Below are 21,423 nucleotides of genomic sequence, written 5' to 3'. Positions count from 1 at the left end.
GGAGATGTTCATTTAGTTCATCCTTCGGAAAATAGAGTTTCCGAATAATAAGTGAATTATTGTGAATAATTATTGTGAAATAAGTGAAAAGAAAGAAGGGAAAGTGTTTGTATCCCATGAGAATGCACCCTATTTGTGCATTTGTGCATACCTCTTTTCATTATCACTTTCACTTCTGTAAGTGAGGATGTGGGCTTAGATATAAGAGAAGAGTTTGTCCAAGAGCAATGGCCACCAAAGCAGAGTTTGGATTCCTGTCTGTTGATTCCAGAGTTCAAGTCCTTTGAGGATGATGTGCAAGTGAAATGCAAGACTACTACATTGATCAGAGGCTGTGCAAACTGTGATTCAATGATTAATGACCTCCATCTTAAAGGCCAGCCAACTTTATTCACAGCCCTCCTGTCACACACAGGGCTGGCATTTGAATGGGCTTCCCAGCATGTTCTATGGCTATGTGCACATCCTCAGATACTTCATTTCCCAGTGTAGCTTTGAAGAGAAATGGGAGAGGATTTCTCTCCCACTATGCTGATATCATTGCAAACACACAAACAGAACAGAGTGAAAGCTATTCCTGAATGCTAGAAATAGGCATAGGAATTGATGAAAGAGGCTTCTCCTCTCATCACAGATACCAGTAAACACTTTTCTCCAATCTGCGAGCATTACATGCACAAAGATGATGGCATTTTAAATTGGTATTTCTTTCATAATGTACATGATCTGCAATGACCTTTAAGCTTTGTAGAGAAGTAGGAAAAATAAACAACATAATGAATTTATTATAAATGTAGATTTACTTTAAATTTGTCATTATGATATTTTAAGGCACTGTTAGTGGTCCTATTCTAATTGAATAATGGTTGTTGAACAAAGCAATCTTTATTATAAAGTCCTTTCCTGGGAAAGGAATGAGAACTTGGTAGCACTTGGCTAGTTCCTTGCCTTATGGAGGAGAAGGACATCTTACTGTATTATGAAATCCAGAAGTCAGGGGGACATTTACCATATAAAAGTCAAAAAAAGGAAGAGCAATAGCATAAGCTTACAAATGTGTAGCTAGAGTAAATAAATGGAGAAGGCAAAGAAGAGGACTCTAAAGGAAGAGAGGGGAGAAAAACAATTTTGGCAAAGACTCTGGCATAAGGGAATAATGAAGTCATCACAAAAAATAATAAAAATAAAATAAAATGTACGCCTCGGGTGTTCAGAGCACATTCTCTGCTCCTGCGCCCAAAGTAATAGAGATTTTACTCAGGCAAAGAAAGTAATAAGGACAAACAAACATAAAAAACGAGTCAGAGTCTGACACAATAATGTACTGACCAAGTGCTTCCCGACTTAGCTTAGGATTGGGCTGATGGCCACCATGGGAACTCAGCAACAGCTATCAGATCAGACAGCGAGAAGAAATTACCATCTGAGAGGCATGGCAAAGTGATAATTTATCCTTTTTGCTGACTCTATCACTTGGGCCTGGGATCCATTAGTCATATTGATTCTAGATCTTCCACCTTGACTCGTACAGAGCACTTCCAATGACAAAATCAAGTTGTTCACATTCTTCATTGTTTTACTTTGAAAGTAAATGGAGTTGTCACTGAGCAAACAAGCCCCTAGCAGTTGCTCTATCCCCAAAGCTGAGAAAGATCATGATCACAGGTGAAGAATGCACTTGCCCTGCCTGGATGCACTAAACTCTTCCAAGTTAACAGAAGCAGATATGAAGGTGGACAACAATCATTTGAGGAAGAAGGAATACTGCACATGAATTGGAACACACTGAGCCTCAACAACCAGGTGCCAGGTACGAATAGCACCAGGGCAGAGCTATTTCCCTGTGCTCAGTGATGGAGTACTTACTCACTTAGCATGCACCAGGCATTGAATTTGATCCCAGACCTTGCTCCTCTCTTTACTCCCTAATGGATTTATTATCTACCACTACTTCTAACCAAAAACAGTTGATGTCCCATGAACCAAAGGAATCATATAAAGAAATTTCCCATCTTAGTTACATGCAAAACACTATTGTGCAGCATTACCTTAGTTTTAAAAGAAGACACCAGTTCAGAGAGGAAGGCACTGAGACAATAAGACTGCTAGTAGGAGCTTGAACTGCACCTGGCTGATTCTATGGTCCCTCTCTCTCTGCCTAACTCTGCCTTTAAAAAATATTTTTAATTGAAATAGAATTACATTACTTTCTCATCTCTCTTTCCTTTAGCTCATCCCAGTTACCCTACTTCAAGCCTCTCCCATGATCCCCCCACTCAAGTTGATATCCTCTTTCTCTTTGATTATTATTGTTAAACACACACACACACACACACACACACACACACACACACACACACTATGTGTATACAAATGGATATAGATACAAACTACTGATTTCACACCTTGCCTCTTTCAAAGAGATGTCGCTCACCATGTTGCCTATGTTGGTCTCAAGTCCTTGGGCTCAAGTGATGCTCCCACCTCATCCTCCACAATAGCTGATACTTCAGGAACATGTCAACTCATTTGGCTTAATATCTGAGTTTTTAAAAGTTCAGAACTATAACCTAAAACCTGAACGATTTTAAGAGTCTCCCCAGTTGTCTTTTGGCCTCTTTGACTTTTACACAGGAAAAATAGTAGTGTCTCTGGAACCCAGGTCTCCTCAACACATGCTCTCATTAAGTACAGCCATTGGATTCATTGGTCCCTCTTAGTTTTTTGTTGTTGTTTTTGTTTTTTGTGAAGACTGAGGTATATGCTCTGGGCAAATGCTCTGTTCTTCACTGTGTAACTATTGGTTCTTTGTGGAAAACTGTCGATGCAAAAACTGTCTGTGTTCATTTGCTCTGCAGGACCACTTCCTGATATGATTCATATTCACTATAAGCATTCTGTTCCAGAACATTTTTAAGTACCAGTTCAAGGACAGAGCTGCAGCTTGTAGTTGTCCAATGTGGGTCTTGCTTGTTTGTTTTTGTCACATGAAGCCAGTGGACCACCTTGGAGTAGGAGCATAGCACTGACAGTGATTATGCTCTGGGGAGAACATACCCCTTTCTGACACATTGTGCTTCTCACTTCCTCCTCATTTAGTTCTCATACAGATCCAACTCACCCTTTGCATTATAGCTTATTCCTATGTAATAGATATAACTTTTTGATCAATAACAAATTGAGCACATTCATTCTCATTTGAATGTATCATTTGACATTGCCTCAACATATTTTTTTCTGAGTATATATTAGGCATCAGATACTCAGCAAAGGCTTAGGGACAGCCTATGAAGAGGTGACTATAACATTGTACCCACTGACTTCAAGTTATCACAGGCCAGTGGAATATGTCACAGGCCAAGGATTAATGCTGAGCTCTATCCAACATAAAGGAGTAAACCCAAACTATATAGCAGTCATGATATTAGACACAGTGTACTGCATATTCCCTCTTCTCCTATCTCCTCCTACCTTTCTTTGTTTTTGACAAACATGGTCTAATGTAGCCTATTCTGTCCTCAATTATATTGTGTATCAGAGGGTGACTTAGAACCTGTATACCTCTTGTCTTTACCTCCCTATGTGCCATCATGCCTATGTTCATGTATGCTAGTGGAAAACCCAGGGATGTGTGGATAACAGGCAAATATAATACACAATGAGCTAAAACTCCAGACATTCTACAACCTCTCTCTCTCCAAAGACAGCATTCTACAACTGAGTTACTTTCCCATCTTTATAGCATCAGAATAAAACTCTAAACTCTCTGAAAATGAATGGCTCTGCCAGAGATTCAACAACAGATGTTTGGCAATGTCTGGACACAGTTTTGGATAATTATGCTTGGATTGGCTAGGGCACTGCTGGTTTAATAACATTAAAATGTAGTTAGAGGCCAAAGATGCTGTACAATGGTTTATACTGACCAGGGCTTCCCCTAAACCAAGAAGTAGCCCACAAAATATGCCAGTATTATTAAGGTTGACAATGCTCCAGCGTATTCTTTTTTTCTTTGTGTTTGCTTGTTTGTTACATGAGCCAGGGTCAATGATCAACTGATGAGTACCAAAAAGGATGGGGACTATCTTTTATAGAAGTTGTCCTTGGTTGCCTCAGCAACACATAATTGCTACAATAGCCAAGGAATTAACAGAAAACAGGAAACTGAGGCACAAAATCTGAAAAATAAGAGCATAAGTTGAACAGATAGTGAAGCGAGTCAGAGCTAAATTTCCTGCTTTAATGACGGTAAATGAAAGAAACTGTAACAAAAGCATTTTAAATGTAGGTAGTGAGATTAACCATTTATAAGGGTGTGAGGGAGCCTGGCAGAATAAACCCAAGAGAGCAATACATACAGCATAAAGCAGATGCACAATGTAGCTCAGACAATGGGGTGAGGGTCTGATGTGGGCAGAAATTCTCTTCACACAATAAGACACTGGAGTGGTCTGCCATGCTGTTGGTACCAAAGGAGCACTGAGAGGATGGCATCATTATGTGGCTGAAAGGATCCTGCTGCATGGAAACAATAATGACGGCACTCCACCAGCCTCTCTCTGCCCTGGGCACAGGTTTCAGTGAAAGAGTCTAACGACTCAATGTAGCCCTAGAAGCCTGGGTCTCCTCTATGGCTCTAATAGGATCAAAGGCTTGGGGAAATGGGAGGCTCCCTGTGTCCTCAGAGCAGAATGTGGAGCAAGTGCAGAGAAAAGAAGGACACCTTCAAAGGCTCTATCAGAGTTCTGGGAGTCTGCACCGAATGTAGAGGGGAAGAGCTCATTCAAGGGCATCAGAGGATATAAAGATTGGTGACCCTCTCACCAGCTGCAATGTTTGTTCTGAGTCAGACAGGTGCACACCCATTAGCAGTGCAGAACAGATAAAGTAGAGACTAGACAACGAAGCTCAGAGGCAGTGGCAGCGGGGCTGAGGCTGGGACATGCTGCCCTAGGTCAGGAGTACAAAGCAGCCACAGGCCTACCTAGCCTTCCATCTGCTCCACAGGACTGGGGCGGCAGACCCAACTAAAGAACTTCAAAAGACACAATACTGCTTGCTGTGGTTTGGGCGGGAAGTTGGCGGTCACAGCATTTGTGTGCTACTTTCTAGGTTACTCCTAAAAGTGCTATACTCACTTTTTATTCTCATTCTTGAGCTTTTAATGCAAATTTGAAATGATTAATAAAATCATTTTTGAATTTTACTTCCAACAATAATATTAAGACCTCTAAACCAACTTAAGTCTTCCTACCAGCTTGCTACTTAGTCTAACTCACTTCTAGTTCTGGAAGTGAGAAACAACATTGTCCTTGAAACAAACACAGGGACAAACAAGTCCACCAGGAAGTCAACTCTCTGATGCACATGTCTCCATGTCTCTTTAGCATCTGAGAATCACTCCAAGCTTTCAGCACAGCAGATTCTCTGATCTTGCCCCGGTCTGCTCCCTTACACATTTACTCTAGCAGTTCTATAGGCCATCAAAAAATGAAACTAAAAATGAATAGTACTCCTAACAAATCACATCACTTCACACTTATGTGATTTCTCCTCTCATTACATATAACCGGGTCAACACAATGGGCTTATAATCAGTCTTCCATAACATGCATGAGAATGCTATTCTGAGAAGTCTTGGCCAATAGAAATAGATTTATCTCTTCTATCCTACTGTTACTATGTTTATATATAACACTCCCGGTCAGATTAATTTTTTAAGATATTATTCTTAATTATGTATATGTGTTTGATATATATATATATTATATATATATATATATATATATATATATATATGCCTTCACAGGCCAAAGAAAGGGCAGAGCCTCTGGAGCTGGAGTTACAAGTATGTGTGAGCTGCCTGAAGTAGGTACTAAGAACTGAACTCAGAACCTCTGCAAAAGCAGTACACACTTTAACCACTAAGCCATCTCTCCAGCCCTATTTACATATTTATCTCATTCATTTGATACTTGAACTGATTAAGAACAGAGAAAGTATCTCATTCATTGCCAAATACTTGGAGGCAAAGAACTCATTTATTAAATAAAATGAAATCTGTGATGATAAGAATTACAGTGTCAGGAACCACCACATAACTGGCTATGGACATTCATTAATCCAAACTCTGATACTGCAAATGGAGAACAAACCAGCATCAGAGAGAAATGTTGGGTTGTATGATGCTAAGAATCTACTAGTGGCATTTATATATCTGTACAATTTCATCTCTTACATGGTGATTTCCTGGCACATAGGATGTGACAATAGCCAGTACAGGACTGCACCAAAAACTATACTTGAAGTAAAATGGAACCAGGGATCTTACATTGTGGGGGAATTCTTCAAAGGTTCTCATCCTCAGTCTCAGTTACTCTAGCTATAAAAAAGTTGGTGCAAAGAGCTAAATAGAACTTTCCACATTAAGAGCTTAGTAGATAGGCTGGTTTGTAGTCCTCGAACAACAATGGCCATCACTACTGAGGATTGCATCACTCTGGTAGATCATAGCATCAAAGAGACTATTACATATTACATAAGCAAATTCAGCCTTTGTCAGCATCCATATCTATACTCTCCCTACTGGGTGTGTTAACTTCCTCCTTGTTCTCTTATTCCTAGTAACATGCCTCCAGCACCATTCCACAATTCCTAAATTCTTGGACCAAGTTCAGGAGAACGTGAGTTCTAAAGGGAGACAAACATTTTTCTGCACAAATGTATAAATAGCTCATTACCATGGCACACTGTATTCCTTCTAAATGTACCCAGATACTGTGACTAAGGCATTTCAGACAGCACAGAGATGACAATATTGAAGGGCAGGACTAGACGAGCCATCCCAATATATAGTTCTTATAATAAGCACAGTGCCAGCTACTGTCAGTGACAGTACAATGTAGGTAGATTCTTGTGCCCACTGCAGTACCCACCATTACAGCCTCTAAGATCGATCTTCAAGTGAACCAGTTGAGCCAGCATGTCAACAATCAGCTCAACATCCTGTAGACAGAAACGGAGGTTTAAGCTGTCACTGTGACTATCCAGGGTCAGTGCTGGTGGTTCATAGAGTCTCGGGAATACTGCACATAACTAATAAATACATCCATAGAGAATCAGTCAGGGAATAGACAGCCAGATCTGCAAGCCAATATGGAATCAACAATGAAAAGAACAGTTCCAATTCAGTTAAAGCAGAGCCAAGAGAGACTGGGTTATATTTAAATCAAAATTCACCACAGCAGGGGATTATCAGCTGTTCAGCTTTGAGTGTTGGATGTTTTTCTTGGAAAGTTAACTGATAGAGCCAAGTGAGTCTGAGTTACATGTGAAGTGAGCTGTGCAGTTGCTTGGCTGGGATGGTATGCCTGTAATCTGTGGGGTGGAAGCCACTGCAATTTGTACAAACCAAAGCCTAGGGACTTGCAGTAAGTCACTTTATCACTTGATGTGCTTACTGTGGCACTGAATCTAGGTGGCTCCCAGGGAAGATCACAACCCTGTAAGATTTTACAGAGCCCAGAGAACTCGAGAGCTTGTGGTATAATGAAAGGCCACCTAGGATTCCTTCAGCAGCAGGTTCTGGAATTATAGCCTACCTGTAATAAGATCAGCTGGATGCATCTCAATAGCACCTGCAGGCAGGTGCTTATTCTGCAGGTGTCTAAGCCACCCATGAAGGAAAAATGGGCACACTCTATTTTACTGGCAGTTACGTGAAAAGATGTCCATAGGGCTAGTGCTCATTATTGTCACCCACAATTAAATAAAAGCAAAAGGCAGTAGCTGCAGGTATCATGTCTTCCAGAGCAGATTGTAGAGAGAGAGCAATGAGGACCCGAGGACCCCATGGCAAAGGACTGCCAGGAGAGATGGTGTGCTTGTGGTTGCTTATTTCCATTTTAATGATCTGAGAAACACAGGCAGCCTGCATTTGCAAAGAGAATCAGGGTGGTGTGGAGTGTGCTGCCTAGAAACATTAAAACCAGTGCTGTCTCAGCAGGACCAGGATGCAGCTCTTGATTCACACCCATGGAACATTACTGCTGAGTTACAGATCTGTTGCTGTGCATGAGGAGGCCTCCTGGGCTGCTCTTACTTCTGCATAATTCAAGATATAAAGACTGTTTATTGCTGCTAAACTGTGTACGAAGACCTAGGATAGAGAAATAGTTCTCCACCTTCATTATGAAAATCTAGGGAAGAAAGGGCGTTTGCTTTCTTTATGAATGGCTTTAAAAATATTGATTGGTTGGTTGTGAGCTCTCTGGATGGCTATTAAAGCATGCTCCATGCCCATCCCTGGCACTAAGTAACCCTGCCCTGCCATCCCTACAACCCCAAGGCAGGCACATTCCAGGGTCATAAAATTACAGAAATAATTGCCAATGGAGCAATTAGGCTTAGCCCTTGAATCATGAATATGAGCAATAGAATATAGGTATTTAATATTTTTCTTCTCCTGTGGTATTAGCGATCACATGAAGAATCTGGTACATGCTAGGCAAGGGTTCTTTCTACTCCTGAACTGTACCACAGTCCAATATGATAGAAGCAACACAGTCTTCTACATGTGCATACATATTCATCCTTTTGCCAGTGTTTTGTTTTCCAAGGCTTTAGTTACTCATGCTCAAGTGTAACTCAAAAATATTAAATGGACAACTCCAGAAATAAATATTCCCTAAATTTTAAACTAAGTGATGAAAGATTGGCGTTCCAACTGTGTCCTGAATAAAAAGTAAAGCACTGTGTCCAGGGTATCCACGTTGTATATGCTGCCTTCTCATTCATCACTCAGTCATCCAATCAGCTATCAGATCCACCATCACAGGAGTGTGGCGCTACTGTTTAAGTTAACCATTATTTTACTTACTAACAGATCCAAAGCACTGGGGTAGTGATGTTGACAATTTGGATGTGCCAAAGAGAAGTCATTGGGCACACTTCTTTCAAGTGAAAAGGTAAAACGCTCTCAACGAAATAGGAAAAGAAAATAATGAATGATGAGGTCACTAAGATCTATTGTCAAATAAGTGGGGTTTTTTTTGAGAAAGAAAACAAGACCATTTTTATATATATTTTTACAACTCCCTGTTGTTAAGATTGTTCGAATTTATTATTAGTTGTTTCTGCTAATCTCTTGCCAAGTCTAATTTACAAACTTAGTTATGTATGTATAGGAAAAAAATTATATACAGGATTTGGAAATACATGCCTAAAGACAACCACTGGGATCAGGCCACTGTGGACAAGGAGGGCTGGAGGGATTATCTTATGTATATTGTTTAGCTATTTACCTATAACTACACTTTGAGCCAGGCAAAGACAGGTAAGCAGTCTACCTAGTTGATGCATAGGATGGAATGTCTGTCCAACAAAGAGGCTCTTTCAGGTAGAGGCTCTGAAGCTAAGATGTCCAATGCTGACTCCAATACTGTCTTACGCAGTAAACATGTGCTTGAGTAATTGCCTAATACCTTGTAAACTTGTAAGTTTCCTTATCTATAAACCTGACAGCCTCCCTCTGAGAGCTGTTGGGAAGATTAGTGTACACAGGAAATACAGGTGAGCTGTACTGTAGTGTTCCAGGGAGTATACACAGACAGCAGCCTTAATCTTCAAATTAAAAATTCAAAAAGCTCCAAAATATAAAACATTTTTGTGGACTGGGCCACACATGCTGTGTAAATGATGTGCCACTGAGCTATTTCCAGACACCCAACTAGAGGACTTTATGAACAATGGCATGACAAGCAAAAATTAGTAAAGATAATGTACAAAATTATCTTAGGCTATAAGATAAATATGAAATGTAAGTGATTTTCATATTTAACTTGGTTTCTATCTCCATTATATCTCATTACATATGTCCAATAATAATAATGAAAATATTAAATAAATAAATAAATAAATAAACCCAAACATTTAAAATCTGAAACATTTCTGGTTTCAAGCATTTTGGATGAAGGAATCTCCTGCTGTCCAAACTAAATTTATTATTCTACAAAGCAGAGATGCCACTATATATACCTAGCTTTAAGGATCAAAGGAACATATATAAGTAAAACATAAACTTTAAAGTTCTACTGAATTTTAAAAGTTTATTACTGTATGTAAAATGTGGCAGTAATTCATCTGCTTGGCCTTATCTATGCACATGTTTGTTATTATCTACTGAGTGGGTGGGAGGGGTTACTGAAAACAGTGGTTTTTACTTTGCATCCCCAAGGGATATTACTTTGAGAAACTGACACATCAGGATGAAAAATTAAATGCAATAGTTAGAATATAATGAAAAAAGTATTCAAATCAATATGTTATAAAAACCTACAGAGGAAAGAAGAAAGTGCTTGAGTGATTCACACTCGTTAAATTACATATTTCTATAAAAGACCAATGGAGTGTTATACTGATTCAAAGTATCCTCCAAAGGCTGATGTGTTGAAGGCTTGATTGACAGACTATTTAGAGGTGGGACCTTGCGAAAGCTATAGCATTGAAACATACTGCCCGAATGGATGGATTAATACATTGCCAGATTAACCATCTTGAGGCTGTGGAGACTCTGGAAGTTTGAGTCTGACTGGAGGAAAGGAGTCATGGAGAGCATGACTTTGAAACCAGCAGCCTACTCTAGTATACACTCCAGCTGACACACTGTTCTGTGTCACTGTAGGATCATGGCAATGAGGCTAATAGACAGCTGAATAGGAGCCAAAATCAATTCAAATCATTTCAGGTTTTGTTCAGGTTGTTTGTGTCTGGTTTCTGTCGCAGTGACTAATGAATGGCCCACACAGTGTTCATTGGGATGGGTAGAGAAGACCTAGGATGCTGGTAGGTAAGAATCCATCCAAAATTGTATAAATCAGAGGTGGGCAGGAGGACAAAGGCACTGGAGTAACAAGACACACATGGGGCACAGGGAGAGCAGCCAAGAGAAAGAAGCACATGGGAACAAAGAAGGTGGGATGGGTAGATCTGACTGTGGCTCCTGTAGAGCTCAAGGAAAGGGATGCCAGAGCAGCAATCTTTGGCTTGACTCCTTGACTATGATGACTGTCATCCTAACCACCATGTTTAAGCTCCCCTCCCCCAGAAATCTAAAACAAGAAGGAAAGCAAAAAGAGCTTCAAAACATCAAGATTCAAGTGCCTGGTGTTTTCTTTAGCAAGGGGAGTTTCAGCCCAGATGTGGAAGTCAGTGAGGCAACTGGTTTTGGGTGAGGATTTGTCTAGTGTTGAGGGTATTTGGGCTCCAGACACTCACTTTTCAAATAACTTACTTTAACCTTATGTTCCCATCTCTCTTAGAGCAGCAGATTTTTTCCAGTACTGTTTACAGAGGAGCAATTTCTTGGCACTTAATTACTAGTATTTAACCAATTCAACATTCTCTTTCCTTTTAAGTCCATTAGGTTTCTATTACGATACTATATACTCTAATAAAACTGTGGTTTTCTTCACAGGTCCTCATTGTCAATTTCCTCAAAGCAAAGTTTATCGGGACTATTAGACATTCTCTGTGCTTTGGCTGCACCAAATTATATTAATTATTTATACCTGAGGCTTACTGCTTCAGAAATATGGGCACCTCACTTCACACGTCTCCAGTCAATTATTGAGTCTTATTTTTCTTAAAAAATCCTCATTTTATAGTCTGTTTGATTGAGGTTAAACACAATAGTCTGGCAACTCTAGTCATAAAAAGCCCAGTATCATAGTTTCTCTTCTGTGTTTTATACTGAAGACCACATTAGTAACAAAGGAAACTTTCATTTAGAGTATTCATACAGGTGATAAGATCAAGGGGATCCTCACTTGCAAATGGTTGGGTGCCAGTCTGAGCAGAATTATAAAGATAATGGGAACCCACAGATAATGCCCAGGTCTTTACTTATATCCATCAGGGATAATGAGAAATATGAAAAGGGTCATGGGTTTTCAGTATATCACCCCCTAATTTCATAAGGAAATGAGAGATATGCAGCAATTAGCCTTTGATCAAGAGACTTGTGTTTCTCCAAACTCCTCCTACTGGTGGCACTCTTAAAGGAATGAGACAGGACACAGAGTTAAATGCTCAGGTTCTTTGTTATGATCATCAAAACATCATAACAAAGTCCTCTTTTGAAAAGGACTTCACTTCAGAACTTTAGACATTCCCAGAAGCTTCAGGAGGACTAAAGAGGCAGGCTAGGCTGCTATCCAGACAGAAGCAAGAAGCAATCACACCTTGGGGTAAGTCCAGTTGGCAATACGAAGCAGTTCGAATACATGGCAATTATCACAGCCAGGAGATTTGGAAGAGTTACCTAGATTTGCCTAGATCTTTGAAAAGCTGGGCATGTAGGCCACATTATTAAGAGGGGAACTCCATCCCATGTCAGTACTTCTCCATCTCACCCTCCACAAAACACCTGATTAAGAGCTGACCACAAAAGTGACTAGATGACCACTTTTGTGAATTTTATTTCAGATCAGTGAAACTTAAAATGAAATCCCCAATCAATAGCAAAACTTGGCAAACAACCAAGGACATTGTGATTAATAAGACTTCATAAGCCATTCTTGATTTCTAGAAGGGCAGCTAGAAGACAGTTTCCTTTCTTTAAGCCCTTTCCATCCCACCAAACCTTAGTCTGGTGTCTAATACCTGCCTAGCTTAACCGGGCTTTATCAAAAAGAACTAGTTCATTCTGTTCATGGTGATGAGTCAATGGCAGGCCCTGCTTGGGGCTGGGCCCAAATTAGAAATCCTCCTCCTCAACTCACATTGATGTCAAGGCTTCAACAAGGCTCTTGACCTTGAATTTTCTAATTCCAATATCATTTTTGACTCCTTGCTGAGATTAACAAACAAAAATAGTTCCTGGCAGGCAGCAGCTCGGGGCTAGAATCTGTCTGCTGCTTACCTTTAGAGTCTTAATTCTCAAAGACGTTGAATTATTTTGAGAAGGCTGTTTACCTTGATGTGGGCAGAATTAGCCCCAGACACTAAGCCTTTATGGCAAGTTTTATTGTCCAAGGCAAATATAACCTGTTAAGATTTATAGGCTTTATTAACAGCAATAACCATTTTATAGCCAGCATCAGTAAATCAGGGTTTATTGAGAACTCTACAATTTTAATCTGTAGAAAACCATTAAAATGTCGGATTTTCATTGGACATAATTTCTAACTTTTATGAAAGATAGATTTTTCATTTAATTGGGCAGTATAAAAAAAGTGCAGTGTGGGATAATGCATTGTTTTTGAAAAGAGCAAATTGGTTTTAATGAAACAACAAGTGTTCATCACTAAAGTTGCTATCTTTAGTTCCAACTGCCCCAAGGTTAATGTTAGGAGTATTTTCAATGTTTATGTATGCTCTAATACATTCAGCAATTAGGATGAAATCTTGAAATCTGGGACAACTTGAGTTATAGGTTTTCTTTTCAGGTATTTGGTAAGAACTATGTATGGGCAATGTCATCATTTCATTCAAGTCAGGTCTAAATAAGTCTGGTCACAACATTCAAGTTTACATTAAGCAATGGCTGAAAGGTGTTTTATGAACAATGCCATCCCTAATATATTGCAGGGGAGGGGTAGTAAACAATGTTTCCTTCATCAGTAAACAGTTCATTTCTCCATGGGCTACATAACAAACAAAGGAAGCAGGGAGTTTTTCAAGGTGCCCTTCTATTGGGAAATGCCGAGTCGGTAGCATCTTAGAATGAGGGGTCTCTCAGTAGCCTTCATTAATGCTCAAAACTGTATTGCAGGAAACTGAAGCTTTGATCTTGTTCCCTGACTATGGCGGGGCTCTACTTCCCTGTCTGAGACTCAAGGATTCCTTAAGTTTTAAAAGCAATGAAGTGGGGACTGAGGAGACAGGTTGTTAGACAAAGTTCTTGCCATTTAAGTGTGAGGAATGGAGTTCCATGCATAGAACCTATATAAAAAGAACCTGGGTTGGTGGCACAAGCACTTGTAATTCCAGAGCTTAGGGAGGTAGAGATAAGGAGATCTCTGGGGCTTACTGACCAGCAAGTCTACTTAGAAGAGGAGGAGAGATCCTGCCTCAAAAAACAAAGCAGACAGTACCTGAGGAACAAACATCCCAAGGTTGATCCCTGGTCTCTATGTACATATATGTAGATTTGCATACACATATAAACACATGCACATACAAATCAATAATAAAATCCAAATAAAAAGAGGAAGAACCATAGAAATCAACAATATCTACCATTAATTTTGTTTTAGAAATTGCACCAAATGTTTCACAATTTTTTTTTTCCTTTTGACTCCTAGAAATCCTACAAAGAAATACTGTTTTTTTTTTCCCGGTGAGGGTTCTGAGCTTAAGGGTAGCTGATGACCTGCCATAGCAGTCTGTCAGCATGACAAAGCCAAGAGAGCATTTGACTCCAAGGGCCATCATGTCTCCCATTGCTTTACCATGCTGAGAGTCTTTGATCTGTCCTAGCATTTCCACAGCACATCTATGAACACTTGGGTAATAACCTTCTGATCCAGACTTCACATTGTGCCCCTGAGAGCAAAGCTGAGTCTTTTCTGACAACTCATCTTGTCAAGAGCATGGCAAAACAGGAAAAACAACAATAAGCATGGAAGTCACTCTATACATTCTTCTCTTTCAAAGCTTGTTCAAGCTAGCCTGGGGCATTCAACTCCTTCCTACATCCCATGATATCATCAGCCAATCTCCTTGTACTGAGGAAGGTTTCTACCATGTAGTATTTCAGGCTCCTTGGCCCTCAGTTCCAGAGCCTCCATCTCTCTGTATTTTGCTCTTTGATTGACTACCAGGTTATTGTTTCAGAGACATACAGCATGCACAGCAGATCTAGGGTCATGGGTACAATGTCCAGGAACACAATAGGTAGATTTCTTCTCATTGACCCAGGGCTTCAGAAAGGCTTAGGGAAACCTCCTAACTATATGGCATAGAAAACAAACAAAGAAAAACAACAATAACAACAAAAGAAACCCAGAGAAAAGTAGAAAAATTAGCAAAAAAATTATTATGGAAAGGACAACTCAGCTCTGAACTTTTTGGTTAGTATGAAGTCTTTTCTAGTAATCTGAAAGATCTGACCCAGTTATAATAAGAGAGTCTTGAAAATCCTGTACCATTCTAGTAATTCAAAATCTTTTCTGCAGCTTAAACACAGTGTTTGGAATAAGAGAGTACTCCATAGATAGAACTTTATAGTTTTATACAAACCACATATTTTGATCAAGTTGATGAGTTGGTTGCTAAGACTATCTTGCAGAGAAATGTCATTGTATTAATCCATGTCTTCTGGAAATAAGACTTATCCATACCCCAGAAGTGAGTTGTAGTAAACCCAGTGGGAGACTACCTAAGCCACTGAGGGATAAATCCATGTGATATACCAGTGTCCCTGACAGCAAATTCCCCTTCAGTGAAGACATCATATGCCTGGCAGTGGGCTCAGGACAGGAACCTAGTGGTGGTGTGGAATAGCCCATGGCCTGCTGTGGGTCAGTAACTGTAGTTGTTTGAATGAGAGCGGCCCCCATTGGCTCATAGATTTGAATACCTGGTCACCAGAAGTGAAACTATTTGAAAGGATTAGGAGGCACGGAATTCTTGGGTGAACTGTGTCACTGGGGGTAGGCTTTGAAGGTTCAAAAACACATTCCAAGCCCAATGTCTCTCTTTCTTCCTGTATTCTGTAGATGTAGAACTCTTGGCTACTTCTCTAGCACCATGTCTAGCTGCATGCTGCCTTGGTCTCCACAAGATGACAATGGACGTAAACGCCTGAAAACAAGCAAGTCCCAGTTAACAGTTTTTCTTTTAGAGGAGTTGCTGTGGAAATGTTGTTTCTTCACAGCAACACAATACTAAAACAATAACTATGACAATATTTTGCAATGTTAATCATGTGACCGGCCAGTTTCTAAACACAGTACTTAGTAACTGACATACTGTAGAGCTCACCATTGGACCATCCCTTTATAATGTGGTCAACAAGTACACTCTCTGATCTGAGGACCCCTCAACCGACACTGGCAGAGATGTCCACTCTGGGAGACAACAGCAGTTCTGATATACAGACACAGTTACTATTTTTTTCCCTTTGTCCTCAACTTTCTTCTCCCACTCTCCCTTCCATATAAAAATGCAGACATATGAGACAATAACATCTATCAGTGTTACACTAATGAAAGTCAAGGAGCTCTGAGTGCTGGTGCTCAGAATCCTATAGTCAACTGCCATTCCCATCATAAGTCAAGGGGAAAGCTTCCCTACATCGAGGTGTTGCTAGAAATAATGGCATGGGCTGTGCAGCAGTCTGCTTACCCACAGTGCAACAGAAACTTCCCCATAGACACCTCCAATACAAAACCAAGGATACAAAAGCTCTGGCCTCCTTAGCCTAGAATCTGTTTGTAATCAGCCTCCAGTCCCCATTGCTTCTTAAAACAGACCTGTAACTAGTTTCAGCTGGCTTAACTCTGAAATATACTTCACAAACAGTATATTATTCTACAAAAGGTAGAACGTACACTGAGCAGAATAATGATTCCATTTCTCTTTTTATTTGGAAGTTGAGACTTTACAAATTTTTGTGACCCATAAAATTATTACAAGGCTATAGTGGATTGTAGCCTAACATAGTCCACTGGGTGGTGTTTCTATAAACACAGGAGTATTCAGATCCCCAGAGACAATCAAAGGAGGGTGCATGCAGGTAGAAGCAGAGATTGAAGAGATGTGTCCACAAGCCAAAGAAATCAGGACTGTTTGTAAGTAGCAGAAGTTAGAAGACAAACCTAGGAAAAATTCCCAGGAGAAAGTGACCTGCCAACTTGGACTTCCCACTCCTACCTCTAGAACTATGACAGAAAAATACTGTCATTTTAAGCTTTCTGGATTGTGGTTATTTGTGGGGAAAATTAGTTAAGGAAGTGAATTACCTATGGTTTTCAATGGACAAGAAAGTAAGTACCATACAATAAATGCGTATTTTCCTTCTTTTATTTCTCTTACCTCTTCTAAGTATTCTTTTTACTGATATTGAATAGCCATGCTATTCTCATTGGGAAGGGAGAAAATGCACTGAGCCAATGGATACACCTTATTTTACTTGAAGGACAGGGCGTTAAGTAAGGAAGATGTAGGGGTATGCTTTGAAGACTTGAGTTAAATCTAATATGACCAGACAGGGAAGCTGCTTGCTCCTAATGGCAGCCTCCTGCACAATAATCCTCCACCAAGCCTGCACAGCATGGAATCCTGCATTATCTAGGAAGGTACTGTAGTGATGTGTGCAGGTGTGTGTGTGTGTGTGTGTGCTACACTTTGTTTGGGGATCTTACCTTATTAGATTATGTACCCTGTATGGTTCTCTTTATTTTCCTCTTTTAATCAATACCTTCCAAATATAGATGGGGAATGTTCTAGTCATTTGGTAGTACCCAGTACTGAACAAAAAAGGAAAAAACAACAAATCTACTCACAAGTATGACAGATCCTCTAATAGTCATTGGCAGAGTCAAGAATCAAGGCCTCTCATATTCACAAATATTGAGCATCTTGGTATAAGAACTTTTGAGTCTTTGTGGATTAACTTCTTTCTTGACAAATAAAATGTATATATTTGCCAAATGTTCTAATGAGTACACTTCAAGTCTATTATACCAACTTTCAAGAACACAATTATTGTTATTAATTGCAGTAGCCATGCTGCAAAACAGAGATTTTGAGCCTATTCCTCTCAAATTGAATCCTGTACCCTTTGACCTCCTAACAATGCTTGGTAGTGACTACTCTATGGTGAGATTTATGTTTCTTGGTCTCTACAGGAAAGTAAGATCATACATTGCTAGTCATCTTATTCCTTGTTCATTTCATGTGCTAGAGAGGCTCACAATGTTGTTAGGAATAGAATGACATACTTTCTAAAGGATGAGGAGTACTGATACCACATTACACTGACCATATTGCCTTTCTCTGTTCATCTGCTGACAGACACAGGCTAATTCTGTACCCTGGCTTCCATAACTAGTGTTCAGTAAACAAAGAGGTATAACTTTGTAGGTATCATGAATTCATTTATTTACCTCTCTACAACCAGTATGCGAGGAATCCATTTTCTCCATATCTTTACCATCATTTCTCACCTTACATAATTTTGATAATAGCCACATGAGTACATTTCATAGTATGGTAACACACAGATGGGTAACATATACAAATGACCTCCTTGTACAAGTTCAGTTCCAGTAGGGCAACAGAAAACAAGCAAGGCCAATACAGTGTGAGCAACAAAAGTTAAAGAGAAAAAAGAAGGGCAAGGGGCTGAGGAGTGGAATTGTAGAGGGTTGGGGGTGACATTTTCCAAAGCGTCCACAGCAAGTGAAAATTTGTGTGAGTCCTAAATGAAGATTGGTTGAGACTGCCACTGCTGAACCCAGCCTGTGTGAGGGACCAGAGGTCAAAGTATGGCTGGCACATCTGGGGAAATGTGAGGAAGAAGGTGTGGCTAAGAACAGTATATACAAAACAGTGGATGTGATAACAGAAGGCCTGTTTTTCTGGACTTTGTAAGGCACAAAAGTACACATTTCCCACAAGCACTTCAGAGACTACTAGAAGATTTGGGAGAGAGACCATATCTGGCTGGGGGGCTTTGTAAGGTCATTGATCTGAACATTGGTTTTCCTGCCTCTCAAAGGCCAAGGCTGTGCCAGGGAAATAAGTAACTTTGCCCCTAGCCATAAAAATTGACTCCTATACATCTAAATACACAACTTCTTTCTGGCAAATTGCTAACAGAGAGCATTAGCCTCTTTCCCACCGGGGCCTACCTCCTGTTTGGGGGGGGGTCTGCAGAGGCTACATGCATCTGTACTGTTAATGTAAAGTGAAATTCCCAAAGGTGGGCAAAGGGGCTGCACGGAAGGATGATTTTCCAGGCAGACCTGTGGGAATACATCCTAAGAAAGATGACATAGTCTCCCAGGGATGGAGTGCTCTGCCTAGGAGAATGGACACACACATTGTGGAATATAAGAAAGTGGCAGAAGATTAATATCATTTTCTTCTACATTAAGTAAAAATTTAAAAATAAGCATTTTCATTTCTAATTATTTCATATCATGCATGGTGTGCTCACTTCAATTTTCAAGTCCGTTTACTTCATTTCTGTGAACCATCTGAGCCTGAGGAGCATCCATCCAGCAGGATTTCTGCCTAAATACGCAAGTGTGTGTGTGTGTGTGTGTGTGTGTGTGTGTGTGTGTGTGTGTATGTTCACTCTTTCTCTTCCTTTGTTCTTTCCCAGTACAAATAAGAGAGATAACAGACATTTCTAATTTTCTTTTTCTTGGTTTCTGTTTTTCTTCTTTAAAGTCTTTCTACTTCTCACTGAAGGAACTACAGGTTCCTGGCTTCATACAGAAGAGCCATGGCTGGAACAGTTACTGCTGAATACAGGATAATGATATACATTTTCTTAAAACTCCTATGAAGGATAGCCTGCATGCTCGCTCTTAAGTTTATTCCCAGTAATTATATTACTAGTCAATTGGGACATGTGTTAAGAGTGACCCAAAGGATTCAAAAACCCTCAAGTGTGACCGTAGAGCACTACTGGTCACACTCACTTTTGTTTCACAGAATGCTGAGGGCAGTGGTCTAGGAAACACATCTGGAGTCCAAAGCCATGGTGACTCTGGATTCTAGATGCTACATAGTGGCTCTTCTACATACCATATAGCCATGGTACCAGGATACAGACAGTAACATACCAAATGCTCAGAAGATGCTTAGTCTGGAAGCATATGAAGAATGAATAGACACTACCCCTTCCCATTCATAGGCAATTACCATACATGCATCTTTTAATGCACAGTTGTGACCCACAGCTACTGTACAAATAGGAAGTCCTGATTGAACTCAGGACAGATGACACAAGACCTGTCCTCACAATCAAGGCCATAGTCTATTGAGACTGCCTACCAAGACCTGTGTGTCAACCGGAATGTTGACAAGAGATATGTTTAGAACCCAGCTTTCCCTGCCATGATTTCTTCATTATGTCTTGCAAGGAAGACCAGACAGAAAGAATTCCGGGCCTATGTTCTTTCTCCCCTCTTGGCCACACTGGCTTCTGTCCTCTCACTGAGGACAGACAGGCCTTACTCCTTAGAGTCCTTCTTACCTCTGCTGCAGGGACTCCCTCTGGTGGGCGGCAGTGCAACACGATCATGCCTTCAATAGGAACCTCCCTGCCTTGTGGATCTTGTTCAAAGTTTTTCCGTAAATCTGCAAAGAAGCACAAGATATGTGTATGCCACTTCGAGATAGGACTGTCATTACTCACATGTGGCCCCAATCCAATAAAACAGCAAGCTTTATGTCAAAAGTTAGATACACACAAATATGTCACTTTCTGACACTTCGGAGTATTGTTTTCCAATACTCATAAATGTATCTGAAATATACCTTAACAAAATGGTTTCACCACTTTATATTGATATGAAGGAAGAAAAACCACTAGGAGAGCAGAAAAATTCATAATTTCATGAGCATTTGCCAGCATTATCTGTTCAGCATCTGATGAAACACTTGGTGTAATAAATAACCTTCCATAGCCATTATGAAGTTGAGATCCACATGATTTTTTTGTTGTTGTTCACTGAAGAATACATTATTAATCTGTAACCTCTGTCATTCCCTTAACCCTCTGGGGAGCTGTAGAAGACAGTAATAGAGTGAGATCACCTATTAGTCTTTTTATTTGTAACCAGGGAGAAAGGGCCATAGCCATTCACAACAAAATCCATAACCTATCCAACCAGATATATAATTAAGAAATGCAAGGCCCTCTAGTCAAGCAGCCATGCTGGGTATGTGGGCAGTGCCCTTCACACAGGGCTCCGGGCACTTTGCAAACAAGCTGCACTATTAACCTTTTACACATGGAGAGGTGACACTTGTGGAGGTTAATTGGCTTGCCAGTGGTCACAGAACGCATCAGTGCCAGTGAGAGGGTAAAATTCACTCTGCTTCATGACACTCAGCCTGACTGCCAACCAGCAGGGCCTTCTCAGGGAAGAGGACAGTGCAGCAGGGAGAGCGCCAGCTTCATTTGCATAGCTTTCTACTCTACCATTTTAAAGGGCAGGCAGCTGGCCTTGGCTCCTAGGGAGGTGTCAGGACAACCCTCTGATGATCTTCCTGAACAAGGCAATTCTTGCTGTCACCTGGATGCACAAGACAGTGGAGCCAAGACAGGTTGTTTACAATTCTTCCTCCATGAAAGGCATTTCCTCCTCCCTCCCTGACAATGTATTTTTCTTCAAATTGAGTATCTCAAATTACAGGCTGTGGATTTATTGATTTAATTTTCTTCAGTGCTTACAATAACAT

General features: G+C 40.2%; 1 protein-coding gene across 6 annotated transcripts in view; it reads right to left on the bottom strand.

Moving 5' to 3' along the window:
- The window catches only part of Unc5d (unc-5 netrin receptor D), a 510,504-nt gene that overhangs the window by 156,098 nt on the left and 332,983 nt on the right, over positions 1–21,423 (bottom strand). For all 6 annotated transcript variants that reach the window (XM_035452950.1, XM_035452951.1, XM_035452952.1 and 3 more), the window contains exon 4: positions 20,213–20,316. In XM_035452950.1, the coding sequence (XP_035308841.1) occupies positions 20,213–20,316 (104 nt within the window). The remainder of the gene's footprint in view (positions 1–20,212; positions 20,317–21,423) is intronic.

The sequence above is a fragment of the Cricetulus griseus genome (assembly GCF_003668045.3).
Source record: "Cricetulus griseus strain 17A/GY chromosome 1 unlocalized genomic scaffold, alternate assembly CriGri-PICRH-1.0 chr1_1, whole genome shotgun sequence".
Lineage (NCBI taxonomy): Eukaryota > Metazoa > Chordata > Mammalia > Rodentia > Cricetidae > Cricetulus > Cricetulus griseus.
The sequence above is the reverse complement of the archived record's forward strand: the minus strand, read 5'-3'. Positions and strand labels throughout refer to the sequence as shown.